Consider the following 14,666-nt stretch of genomic DNA (forward strand, 5'->3'; position numbering starts at 1 on the left):
AACTCAATAACATTTATTACAAACATAAAACTATTTAGTTTGTAATTGTGACAATAAAGATTAATCAAATTACTTAGATGAACAGTATTCAATAAAACATTTAACAGTTCAAAATAAACATACCTGCAAACCATGGAATAAACACACAGATCCACAGTTTAGCCACAGTTCAGTGAGATGTTGCTCTACAAAGGAAAGTTTCACGTCAGTAACGTAAATGCCACGTGCACTCCTCCACAACGTTAGTGGCTAACTAGTTAGCTGGAAAACGGCTCACTCTCAGTTTATGTACAATTCTTTTAAAAAGTGATACACTACAGAATCTAAAGACATTTAGCTAACCAATAAATGCACATAGATTATACACAAAATAGTACACGTAGATCACAATTATTATTATATCTACAACTGAGTGAACAGAGCAACAACTCACCCAAGCTAAGAATCCTCTAATACTGACGGATTCCCAAAATGCACCACATTCAGCGCAACACTAGCTTCCGGTTGCGGCTTTTCAAAATAAAATAAAATAACAAAATTATGGCTGTAGTCCCAGTTTAACAGGATTTAATAAAACAAACATTCATTATTTACACTGTTTCACTTGCATCCTATTTTAAAAAGGCATTTCTTTTTATACTCTACTAAAATGCAACAAAAAAAGGGTTTGATTCTATTAATTTTGTCTTTTGTATTGCACCTTGGCAGCAGATTCCTGTGTAGCTTCAGATCTGAGTTGTCTTATTAGTAAGCCTAATTTATACTTTTGTAGCAACACTATTTGTATATAATGGCAAAGAAAGGGTTCAGAGTATTTTCTTTTTCCCTGTGTCATATGTGGCAGCACTGTTCAATGTTTCTTGAAAACATTACCCACTGTAGTATATGTGACGTGTGAATAACACCAACTATGTATCAACAGCACTGTTGTGTAACTTCAGTTAAATACTTGTATGTGTGTAGATTAGAAAGAGGTAAGATAAAGGATCTGCAGTATTTTATGAAGTATTAATCGTACAAAGGTCAGTTTTATACAACCTACAGCCTACTACCAGTATTGACCTGGTAGTAGGCTGTCAGTAATGGCTACGCCTCTCTATTTGGACTGGTAGATCTCGGCAGACTGGCAACTTTAAAAGTAGCTCTCGGTTCAAAAAAGGTTGGGCACCCCTGCTCTAGATGTAACCTTTATTTATTTGTGGTGGAATTGCTGATAGATTTTCTTTACATTGTGTCTTTAATGTGTTGCCACTGTTTCTCATTCAGCTTGACCTAACGTTACATTTCTACACAGCCCTGAAATGAAGACACACAAATGTATTAGTAAATTGCTTCATACTGCTTGTGGCTAGTTGAGGTCATCTATATTCCAATTGGCAGACCCCACAGACTAAAAGCAAAGAATATCAGAGAAAAAAAGGACTACAAATACTTTTTCCAGACATTCAAATGCTCTATTTGGCCTTCACTTCTTACATGATAGACCTGCATAATATATCAAGTGAAGCTCCTATGAGAGCAGAATAGGAAAGACAAGTAAAATGGGTTGGCGTGGAGTAAATAGATGGCAAACTTCCTCTGTTCCCACAACAATGTGGCACATTGAGACATAGATTGATTCAAAGCAAGGAAAAAAAGACGAGTTGGTGAACAAAGCAAAGTGAGTGGGAAGCACAAAACAAAAAGATAAAAGTTAAAAATAACATAAGAAAACTCCAGTATTAGATCAAAAAGATACCTCTCGAGCCACGATACATACAGCTTAAAATCATGGTGAGATTTAACACAAGCATGCAGAAACTGAGCGGCACATAATGAAGACTTATATCTAATCCCTTGTCATCTTTGTGTGTGTATATGTGTGAGAAATAAGGAAAGGAAGAAGTGTCATTTCTAGTGGAGAGTTTAAACTCAAAAGGGGGGGGGGGGGGGGGGGAAGCCAGTCACACTGCGTTGATCTTATTGTCCGGGATAAGAGGATGAGCACCATGGCCCTCTGGAGAATTTTACTAATACTCCTAGAGCTCACAGAAATCAATAGGGGGATAGAAGATGGTGGTTGTACGCTGATTGATTGTGTTGTATTGTAATCACTGTCTACAGCGTGATGGTAACCACATGACAGAGGTCATGGTGGTGTATTGGGTGGCTCCCATCAGGCGTTGGGTGGGCTCTCAACAGCTCGTTTGAAATATTATATGTCCAGGGAGACTGAATGAAAAACACATTTTCACTCACTGCCGCAATTTCTTTAATCTCGCACTATAGTGTAGCTGACTCAGAGGTAAGTAAACACTGATGTTCAAAGCGTTTAAAGAGGCTGCATTTACTTCTGTCTTAAAAAGGTTAAAAGCTTTTCTTTTTTATGGCTACAAACAAGCTGTGGTACTCCCTGTTTGAAATGAATAATCCATTGTTATTTTAAAAGTATAAAAGAGCACATCAGTGAGACCATATTAAGGATAAAATACCAGTAAAACTGATGTTTTTCTTTATTTTGGCTTATACATTTTAAATGAGCCCTATCTGCATGCAGATGAGCTTCCCTGAGACGGTTTCTGACAGTTTGTGCAGAAATTATTTGGTTATGCAAACCGATTGTTGCAGCAGCTGTCCGAGTGGCTGGTCTCAGACGATCTTGGAGGTGAACATGCTGGATGTGGAGGTCCTGGGCTGGTGTGGTTACACGTGGTCTGCGGTTGTGAGGCCGGTTGGATGTACTGCCAAATTCTCTGAAACGCCTTTGGAGACGGCTTATGGTAGAGAAATGAACATTCAATTCACGGGCAACAGCTCTGGTGGACATTCCTGCTGTCAGCATGCCAATTGCACGCTCCCTCAAAACTTGTGACATCTGTGGCATTGTGCTGTGTGATAAAACTGAACATTTTAGAGTGGCCTTTTATTGTGGCCAGCCTAAGGCACACCTGTGCAATAATCATGCTGTCTAATCAGCATCTTGATATGCCACACCTGTGAGGTGGGATGGATTATCTCGGCAAAGGAGAAGTGCTCACTATCACAGACTTTTTCAGATTTGTGAACAATATTTGAGAGAAATGGTTATTTTGTGTATATAGAAAATGTTTTAGATCTTTGAGTTCATCTCATGAGAAATGGGAGCAAAAACAAAAGTGTTGCATTTATATTTGTGTTCAGTGTAAGTATGGGAAAAATTGTTGCTTTTCATGAAAATATTTTTTTTTAAAAAGGTAACAAATCCTATCTACAAATGAACATGTACCTTTTCAATTACTGAAGAGGTGAACATGTATCTCTGTACTAATCCATCGACTTCAGTAAAGTCAAGGGATCAACTAAATCCTTTCAATTCATCCTCTGGGTACCATAATATTTTGTACAAAAGTGAAAAGCAACCAAAAAAGATAATGGACGGACCAATTGATTGCAGGATTTTGCCCGGTGAAGGTCAAGCACCAACACGAAGCACACGAATATATTTCTCTAATTTAGACAGTGAGTGGGAGTTTGTTTACAACCTTTGATCTGCTCGTCCCTCTCCTATTCGCCTCGTGAAATAGATCTGTACTTCTGGTTTATGACCGATTGCGGGGAAAACAAACACGTTGACAGTAAATGTCTTGCAGCGAGTGTAGAGATGCTTTTCTTTTGGAAGGGAATGACTTTAACAAGAATGTAGCAGTGAATCATTGTAAAGTAGACTCCATTAAGTTGATATTAATACGCTGTGTGCTTAAATCCTTTGTCAAGTTGCATACATTACAAATGTAATATCTATGAGACAATACTTTTTATAAAAATGCAAAAGTGTTTGATTGTGAAGGTATTAGACATTTTCACAAACCCTGTTGCTATATGATAATAAAAAATATAGCCAAACAAAAAGAAAATCACATTAATTTATGAAGACTGCATTTGAGACAGTGTCTAATTTCGAATTCAATTTAGATAAAAACTAAAAAGCATCGTCTTTCTGTTTATTATCTGACTCAGATTGAACTCTTAGAAGATGAGCCCACCGTGGAATTTTCTTTGCACCATTTTAACATCTCCAATTTCCCAGGGAAATGTTTGTTTTCTCTGCCACTTTTTCCAGCTCTGATGGGCGATACGGTGCAGAGTGGCGACACCGCCTTTTGATTGGATGATGCATGAAGCCGCATCTGTTTCATGCAGGAAGCCTGAATCCTCTCATTTCACACACCATTTGAGGGGAGTATAGGGAAAATACGAGAGAGAAATCAAATACTGCAGACCTCTGGGCAGTTGAGAGAGCAGAGATGCAGCAGCAACAGAAAAAACAGAGGGCGGTAATTCAGAAAATACTGAAGAAGAGACAGTCCAAAAAGGCAATTTGGGAGAAGAACTGAACTATTTCTCTTTTAGTGTTTTCTCCAGCGGCACCCCCATCTCTTTTACACTGTGGGTCGACTGGTAAAGCAAACTAATCTGTACTGACAGGGACAGGGCTGACGTCGCGGGTTTGATAGATCCTGGGGGAAATCTCCAGCATACATAAATTGGTTATTTTACGTTTCATCTGCCTCTTGACATGGTTTCGTTTTATGATCTCTTTCATTATCTGTCTGTCACATATCAACGTTTATCGCTCCATAAACACATCCATTCCACACAGATGAAACAGGCATCAGTGGATGGAGAACCCTAACCCCCCCACCCACCAGCCCCAAGGTTAGGATTGCAGAGCACAAGTTTAATAAATTCAGTGTGTTTCTTCTTCAGCTGTCGCTGGGGAACATATTTTTCTCGTTTCAGTCATTATAACAAACACACATTTCAGCTATTTTTGCACTTTTTGTTTATTCTGTGATCTGTCACCCTTCCTTGCTTCAATAACCCCCCCCAAAAAACCCTGCAGGGCCTCCAATGGCTGCCTTTATGATTTGCTTGTAACAACCTTCTCCCAACTATAATGTAACGCTGCATTTCAGGTTGGCTGTTCCCCAGCGATAGAGGGTTTCGATTGGATCTCATTAGCATCATATGGGAAAAAGAGACATATATTAGACCTGAGATAGTGAAACTCATTAGAGAGGCAGCAGGACTCCCTTGGGATGCGCACACGCAACATATGGTTTCTGCTACACCAGATCTTAATTTATTAATCATTATATTCTAATGACCCCCAACTACATCAGCCTAAATGAGCTCATTACGCACACTTGTGATGAGCTAAGGTAGTCTGAGGTATAGCCTCCACTGTTATTGTGCAGTGACCTTTATAACTACACTGTGGGAAGCAGCAGATGGAGCTCCTGTTACATTACATTACATTACATTTCATTTAGCTGACGCTTTTATCCAAAGCGACTTACAATGACCAATCACAGGGACATTCTCCCTGGAGTAACTAAGGACTAAGTGCCTTACTCAAGGGCACACTAGTGGTGGTGTTCCTGGCGGGATTTGAACTCACAACCTTCCGATCTTCAGCCCACCTCACTATCCATTGGACCACCACTATCCCCTGTTGGGCGAGGTTTCAGTCATTGGAGATATCATACGACTCCCCATGTGGTCTTCCAAAACGATTAGAATCAAGATGTATTTGTTCGAGAGAAATCGGACTCCAAATACACAGAGCACTCAGCCACACAGCTGGAGGGTAAGTGAACTACAAATAATTAAAAGAGCTGCACAAGCAAATCATCTGTGCCACCACATAGAGGGCACTCGGGGGCAATAAAGAACAGTAATTACATCTTGCCAAAACATCTTCCCAGCACAATGAGAACTGACATTCAACGAACAGTTTGACAAGTTGTGGAAGTGCTTTCTTCTGAGAGTGGATCATACCACGCTCATATCTGTGCATATGGAGCAAAGACAGAGAGTCAATCAGATAGACAGCAGGGGGAAACAGATTGCCAAAGTCTTCTTTAAAGCTTTCTAATGAACTAATAACGTATTTGTTTCATCCATACAGAAACAGAAGAAACAAGCGCTAGTTTATGGGGAGTTTGACAGTGGAACTTTTTATCTCCTGGCGCAGTTTGGAATAAAACTGTATATGTAAAGCTGTCAAATATTTGCCCTCCTTGAGAAAAGCTGATGAAGTCCATTAAAAGTTATCTGTGTAATTCTTTCAAATAAAACATAAATTACCAACTGAAAGTAAGGTTTTGCAGAGATTCAAATCTAGGCCCTTCCACAAAATATGTAAAAACAGATGGCTCACCGTCACACTTACTTTGTCTCCAATTATAGTATTATACCTGATACATTCATATTATACATTATGGCCAAGGACACTGTGCATTCTGTACTGTGTTTTTTCAGCACAATCTTTCTGTTGACACCCGGTTTGCACCAAGAAGTATGCTTGCTACGAGGATAAAAGTAGTATGTTTAATCAACAAAATATATATTTTTAAGCTAAAATGCCAAACATACCACAGCCCAGTCTTTAGGGGACATTACTGTGAGAACATTTGTTTGCTACCACTTTAAAATAATTGAAAATCTCACAACAAATTAAAAAATTGCTGCAAAGTCAGAAATGTTTCATTCAGAGACTAATGAGGAAAATATCAAGACTGCCAACAGCAGACATGATGCCACACCAATTAATACATCTGCTGATAAATTAACAGCAACACAGAAGAAGTCTTAGGAAATATGAAATCTGTCATCGTTTTGGAATCACGCAGATGTCCTCCTCTCTTGTTTGTCTGACCCTCAGTCAACACACACACTGAAAAAAGTGTGTGTCAAGATCACAAACAGCACATCAAATAAACAACTCTGACTAAGAGAAAGATCCAGCACAGAAATCTGACCCGGACAAAACTAAAAATGGTCATGGGCAAACATTATTTGTTAAGTGTATAGCATGTTGAGGACATGCTATACACTTAACAAATAATGGTTGCCCACTGGCTGAGAAAACGAGTTTTTGAAGTTAAACCGTCGTCTTCTGACTCCCATTATTGACAAAATAACCCTCCTCTTTCTCCTAAACTGAGCTTTTGAGGTGTTAGTTCTTATAAACTGTACCCAACCTGTCTCCCTCCCTTCCTCTATTGTTGGACGCGCTGTCGATGTCTGTGTTGAAGAAGATTCAGGTCTTTGATGTATCATTGTAGTCAGTGCTAAAATCACCGCTGTGCATGAAAGGAAACCCCTCGGGTCTCCAAAAGAGACGGCAGACTTGTTCTTTCTCTACCTATTCTCAGAGCCAGATACCCACGGAGGTGTTTAGAGTGAAATGAGGAAAACATGGCCGCATGTTTAACGGGGCTTTTGTGTTGCTCTGCTCCCCTTTATTTCCCTGTTTTCGATCAAAAGGAATTTCATTCTTGTCATTTTTTCCCCCCGTTGTTGCTGTTCAGAGCCCCTTTGTTACTACAACGGCTTGTTTGAAATATTTCTGAACGCCTTATCCTCTAAATGGATACTTTTACCTCTTGTTGTGCTTTCACAACCAACAATAGGACTGACAAATGGAGAAACATGACTGATTTTCCCGCACAACACAACTGCTATGATACTGGGGTATTGTCAATGTTGGCTTTTGTAGTGGCACTGTCAATTCTGTTATCTCGGTAGACATTTTGCTTTTATTGAACCCCTTTTAAATGTCTTTCCGTTCTTTGTTTTGCCTTTGTTTATGCGTCCACCTGAAGGCAGAGGAGTGACAGTTGCCAGTGGCTGTATTGAATTGTAAAGGAAATCTCACTAAGAAAAGCGCACATGTTAGCAAAAAGCAAGTAGGCTGTCCTTTACTACCAGTGGGATGCAAGCATTCATCATCTCAAACACAAGCTGTTGGAACGGGTGAGGGTGAGAGAAAACTGCCCTCTATTGGGAGCAACATGACACTGCAGGTAAGTGAAAAAGGGCAGACAAGAAAGCAAATAAGACAAGAGAAAAACAGACTGATTAAATAGGGAGTGAAGAGGCGTTGTACTTGTATTGTAGTGTTCAGCACTTACGCTCTGATTGTTTGCAGCTTCTTTGTAAAGCACGACACTCTGTTGCAGATAATTGATTGTAGACCATAAGCGTAAAGCACATAATCACTGCAGTCGCTGCCCCTGAGCCCAGCATGGTGTCAGGCAGCAGAGGAAAACCCACTGCGCCTCTGAAGCACTCTGAATCTCTGAAGAGAAAACGAGAACAATGGCTGGACTCGATCTTCAGAAAGCTATTGACCCAAAGCCAACAACTAAAAGTTACATCAAACATGCAGTATTTATTTAGAATTGAAAGCTTCAATATTTGTTGTTGGAGATATTTTTGCTCACAGCAGTTGCTCTGTTTTGATTTTGATTTTTTACTTTCATAAAAAGGAAATGGATTTCAAATTACCAAAATGAGCCTAGAAATGTGTAAACGGCATCCTGCATGAAAATATGATTTGAAATTGCAAACATAATGTTTCCTGTTATTCCAGTAATGTTGTCATCTGTCAACAAATGTTGCAGAAATATTTGACAATGGAAATATTTGGCTTTTTATTTTCACAATTTTGTCCCTAATCATTTTTACAGTTTTACACTTATTTAGAGATATGTATATAGTTGGGACTGTTTGGGAATGATGGGATGGTGAGTGTGGTAGAAATATCTATTGTCTTGCATTCTTTGCAGAAACATGTATGTAACGTCTTGATTGCATATTCAAAAACAATTTCTATTTAAAGGATAAGGCAGGAAATATGTTTTTATCAACACATTCCATTACACGAGGGATCCCATTAAAAGACCAAAACCAAATTGTGTAGGAGAGCCGGTTTAAAAACTTAAAATGCTGCTCGTGGTGCTCAGCCCCATGACCATTCGTTATTCTGAATATCTTTGAAAACAGGTCACATGTATACAGTATATAGAATTTCATTTAAAAAAAAAAAAAAAAAGGTTCTGTCTGTTAGCAGCAGTGCACAGTAGGTTTTAACAAGCATTGTTCACACAGGAGTTAATATTGCATTTGTCTGGGACTATTTTCAGCAGCGGATTAATACACATTTGGTGCACTAATGAGTATATAAAGCATCAGGGCGGTGTATGTTGAGATGCACCGTACAACGTTGGGTTTGACTTGTGTATTTTCTTTGACAATAATGGCGCTCCATGGAACAGTAAATTATTGTCAATATCATGGGATTTTATTGACAATAACAAAAATATCAACTCCCTCCACCTTTTTTCTTTTAGAAAAAGTTGTTTATTTGGGGGGATATAAGTGTTACAAATGTGTTTTAGGTAAAAATTGAGAAAAGCCACATGAACAATATCACAAATACAACCAACAACTGTGGTGCACCTGCTCTTTCTGTTTTTTTTTGTTCCCGGTTAGAGGGTTTTTTAGGGGGAAAGAGGTTCCTTATATATGCTGTCTGGACAGAGGGTGTTTTATACAGTCTGTAAACCCCCTGAGGAATATGCGTTATTTTGTGTATCGGGCTGGATAAATAAAATTGACTTGACCTGTATAATACCTGTGTTCGAACAGAATCATATAAGCACTCACTGCGGCCAGATAAACACCTATAATAAGCTTCGATTGCCCTCGAGCGAAACCTTCTCTGTGGCATTAAGAAACACATTTAGCAAAGTTCAAAACATTACCCACTGAAACAGAAGAGCTTTTCCGCTTGACCCATAATTGATGTCCAAGCTATTTTCATCCATGCTGGTTTTCAGCTTCCAAATCTGTTTTCCCTTCTACTTTTCAACCAGAGTGAGTCCTTTAAACCAGCACTTTGAAGTGAGGCTAGCATCTGAAGTTTGAACACATAAGGGGGAGTTGGGTGGGGGTTTTAAATAGAGGCTTGGCCAAAATATGTTTAAGGAAAACCTTGGATCTTACCCCCAACACCCCCCCCTTCCTCATGCTCAGTTTGGGCTCTCTCCAGGCTTGTTTTAATAGTGTGACAACTAAGCAACAAACATACTTCTCATGAGAGAAATGAATAAAATGATGATATACATTGAAAACAACTTTATACTAACTCAGAGGACACAAACAAATATGTATTGCCTTTACTTTACACAACATGTTTAAGTTCATGAGCTCATCCCACATCCCCCAAGTGCAAATTGTATTCTTTAAGACACCTTGCATATCTGTGTACGGTTGATAGAAAAGGTGTTGTGTGGCGTTATGACTGTGACAGAGAACACCTGAGGGAGAGGCAGCAGCTTGATCAAAGCCAGCGCTCAGCAAATCAAATACGTCAGGAGGATTTTATTTCGCATTCATTGTTTTTCTCTGCTTTGTTTGCATCTCCATCAGCTGAAATCATCCGCCTGGCCCTGGCAATCTCTGCAAGAGAAGCTCCATAGTAGGAAAATAGGAAAAAAATAAATTGCTTTTTTTGTAGTTAGTTCTGATGTGAGAATGACGGCACCGTGATTAGTTCCATATCAGATAGCCAGATGATGGATACGTTGACTAAAAGATAAAATATCCACATGCAGCATCTGCACAGCGTAATCATTGTGTATGAATAAAGATTTGTGTTTCTCTTTAAACCGGATTTAAAATGTACAATTCAGTCTCAGTCTTTATCCTGTTAATGGACAATAAAGACCATTTCCCTTCCAATCTTTCTCCTTCTCTTCATTCATAGTCAACTTTTTGTACTTTTCTCACACTATTCCATGGTTTCACTTTACTGCAACCTTCTCATCTCTTTTGTCTCCCCAGAACATTTCTTTGTCAGTCGTTCACTTATGCCAGCATGTGTCCTTCTTTATCTCCCGCCTCCTGCCACTCTCTCTTTATCTTAACCTGCTCCTGACACCCATCTTCTCCCCCCCCCCCCCTGCAGGGCGGAGACACCGGGCTACCAGCGGGTGCTGCAGGTTGACCTGGAGGTGAACGGGCTGGTGGTGACTCAGGGGGGACGGGAGGTGACGTGGCAGGTGGAGTACCCCCTCACCCGTACCGTGACCAGTGAGGTGCCGACTCTTATCCGCCTGGCATCGCAGGACCTGGGGGGCATCGTGCCGCTAGCCATGGTGAGCAGTGGGGGGTGAGCTGTGGGAGTTTGTGTGAATGCAACGTGGACGTATAAAGAGAAAGAGTGAGTATTTAATTACCGAATTATCTTTTTTTCTTTATCCTGCAAATGGATGACTAACGGGAGGGCTACCTCTGTATAAGCTATGCTTTCTGCCCTCCCGCTTCTACTAATTTTGTTTGTTTTTCGGATGTATAAATTGTCTAATTGTTGAAATAGTAGAATAAAGAAAATCGAAGAATTGGGTACAGAAATAGAGCTGGGGACCCTTTTGTTCCCAAGAAAGTTGCTCAGTGGTGCACAAAGCTAAATATCTTCTACTGATGGTGTACCTGGCTCTTACTCACAGGGCCTATAGAGAAGCTAATTATTACTTTTTTTATCACGGATTAATTCCCTGATAATATTCTTCCTTAATCAATTGATTGTTGCTGCCACAATAATGAAGAGCTCATTAAATCACCTTCACAATAATCATTTTCTCTATGCAATGAATAGTTAACACAACTACCTGGGCCTATAGAGAAAGTAAGTGAGTAAAAAGTAGTGTGTCCGTAGTAGAAAATAAGTATAAAGTCACATAAAACCTAAAGGAACCTCAATGTGTACTTCAGTATATCCACTGGATCTGCGGCAACATATCATCATAACAGATCAAACAAACAATATTATCTAAATATAACTTCAGTCAGGTTCTATAAAGCAAGTGAACATGGGAAGACCTCTCACCACATTGGTTTTGAAATATAACAATGACTATTAGATCAAAGCCAAGAGTTTCATGTGGTTTTTGAGGAGGTTCATGTCCTTATACTGTAGTAGCCCTATGACAATGATCCTAAGCAAAGAGACAAGGCAGCCAAGGATCATTTTCTGACCAAACACTGGAATGCTTTTGACTGGCGGAGTCAGATGTCCTAAATCCAACCAAGCATGTTTTTCACTTGCTGAAGGCGAGAAGGCAAAGAGCCAAAAGCAGAGCATCAGCGGAGAAGATACTGATGCCTTCTGACATCTAGGTGTCACACACGTCAAAACTCATTTAATGCAACTACGTATGTATACTGAACAAATGACTGTCCCTTTATGAGATTGAGAGACTTTAAACAAAGGCTTATAACTGAATGCTTATCATCTATTGAAGATATCATATACAGTTCTAATACTTTTGTAAGCAGGTAAAGCAGATAACCAACTTTAACACCCACAGTGCTGTGCTGTATATTTCCAAGGACTATAGATTTGCTGGTCACTAGGCAACGTGTCTTGCCACTAGTCGGAGAACAAATACATTTATAATGATTCCACTTAAAGTCTGCATTCTCCAAAAGAAAATCTCTTATTGTCTGGTTGTGAGCCTTTGACCTCCGCATTGCACAGTAAGGAACATATCCACTCTTTATTAATAGTGATAGAAGAAAGCATGGCAGAATTATTATTATAATACATTAGTCCCTTAAAAAGCCAAGCCCCGATATTTTTAACACAAAGCTTGCTCTTTTTAATTGCCAGTAATCTGGTTAACACTGCTCTCAGACTGTGCTGACTGAGAAGTTAATTGAGTTTGGATTTAGAAAGTCCAAACATGGGTGCATTGGCAAGTGGCTTAAAAATGCTAATTGTATTATTATAATGACAATGTAAATAGTTTTTCAGAAATGAAAGGGAAACCACTTAGTATGCTGCAAAGAGATAAGTAAAGTTTTAATTTTTCCTCACCGATAATGGCCACCTAAAAATCGAATGTCCTCGACCGCTATTTTAACTTTTATTATGACAATTTGAGTAGGCAGCAATTCACCTCTGACTGATGGTGTCTGGTCAGAAGAGCAGCCATTAAACTCTGACTACATCTTGAACTTTCAATGTTGTCAAAGTTGAATTGTTTTTCAATCAACAAAAAGACGAATAAGAAATGCAAACAACAAGGTTGCATTTGAAATGTCCTAAATGACATAAGATACTGTCAAAGTCCAAAATAAGATGGATAAACCATTCTGATAAAAACAATACAATGTGTATTGAGACAAAATTACAACCTCTGACATCACAACTTTATTGGAGTCATATATGAGTGTTAGACATGTAGAGAATGCTAAAGTAGCCCATACTGTAACTGACCGAGTAATGAAAGAAAAATAATTACATGACATTCATTACATGTCACTTGTTAGACGCTTTTATCCAAAGCCCCACAGGAGCAATTTGGGGTGGAGTGTCTTACCCAGGGACACTGATCCGAACACCAACGCACAACCCACTGCACCACACGCCTCACTAATTGTACAGCAATGTGACTCAGCAACAAACAAAGCTCCATTGCCAACAATCAGATTTGCTTTTGATTCTCACTCAGACAAACAGCTGTAAATGTGCGCTGATGATCGCTGAACATCACATTATCAAGAGAGATTGGAAAGGACTGGGCCACTTCTCTCATGGGGAATTAGACTGACAAAATGTTAGTTCAATTTAACAGGTTTTTTTTGCGTTGTTTCTATTTAATTCACGGAAACATTATAGAGTTTAACTTTATTTCTACATCATTTCTAAAGCAATACTTTTGAACCTAAAATAATTAGAATTGTATTCTCAAAATGCTAACTTGTGCTACTTTCTCTGTAGCAATGTATTTTTATCATTATAGTTTATTATCATGTTTTTACATTACTGTTTCATCACTCACCAAGTTCACTTTTCCCTCTAATAGTACACGTTTAAAGGCAAATGAGTCAGAGTCAACAAACAGTGTTATTACATTTGCTGTTATTTGACATTAATCTCCACCTTTGCAGCGGAACTGGTCGGCAGACACCTATCATTGCAGACACTCGTCTGCCTACAGAAAACCAGACACCTCAATTCAATAAAACTCTCATCTCCCTGTGATCCCTTCTGGACCTCACTCCCACTGAGAAGAACACACACACACACACACACACACACACACACACACACACACACACACACACACACACACACACACGCACACACACACACACACACACACACACACACTCTCTCTTTCACACTATCTGCCTGCCGAACAAAAAAGTACAGGTCTCTGCTTTCTTGACTTTACAGCTGCTGTAAACGGCCCTTTTAGTGTGACTGATTGAAGTATTCTGATCGCTCCAATGGAAAAACATTCTAAAAATGTTTGCAGCTTTAGATAGAAAATAAATGGTGAGATGTTTGCCCAATCTAGAGCGTACCACAAGGTTATTTCTTACCCTCAAGACATGAAGGCTCCTGACTGCATACAAGCAAGACATATTATCATTGGATATTCGTCCTGCAACAATGCACAGAGCCCTTTACTGACATTTCAAGTTGAATGCTCAATACGCCTTAGAAAATATCTATCTCAACACTTTTTAAAACTTACTTTAAAGTTGATTTTCTGGTTGAATTAAGTTTCAATTCTGTAAAAGGAAAAGAAGAATTATGGCTTTGGAACGAGGTGATTTCTCGTGTCCTCAGAGCAGTTCCTCTTGTTTCAGGAATATTTAATTAATCATTTTCTTTAAACAGAGCAAAATTAAATAGATGCACTAATAAGAGGAAATTACACTTTCATGTTGGAACATTCTTAAGTACATTAAGAAATTATTAATTGGTTGAAAATGAGTGCGTTTTTAGGATTCAAAAACAGATTCCTGGATTTTTTGCAATGACATTTTTTTCTCCAGTAGAT

At 39.0% G+C, this 14,666-nt stretch overlaps 1 protein-coding gene across 1 annotated transcript in view; it reads left to right on the forward strand.

Annotated features, from left to right (window-relative positions):
- The window catches only part of si:dkey-112m2.1 (transmembrane protein 132C), a 185,834-nt gene that overhangs the window by 143,131 nt on the left and 28,037 nt on the right, over positions 1 to 14,666 (forward strand). Inside the window, exon 5 of the mRNA XM_034198122.1 lies at positions 10,778 to 10,967. Coding sequence (XP_034054013.1) covers positions 10,778 to 10,967 — 190 coding nt within the window. The remainder of the gene's footprint in view (positions 1 to 10,777; positions 10,968 to 14,666) is intronic.

This window comes from Gymnodraco acuticeps, unplaced genomic scaffold, assembly GCF_902827175.1.
Source record: "Gymnodraco acuticeps unplaced genomic scaffold, fGymAcu1.1, whole genome shotgun sequence".
NCBI classification, from domain to species: Eukaryota; Metazoa; Chordata; class Actinopteri; order Perciformes; family Bathydraconidae; genus Gymnodraco; species Gymnodraco acuticeps.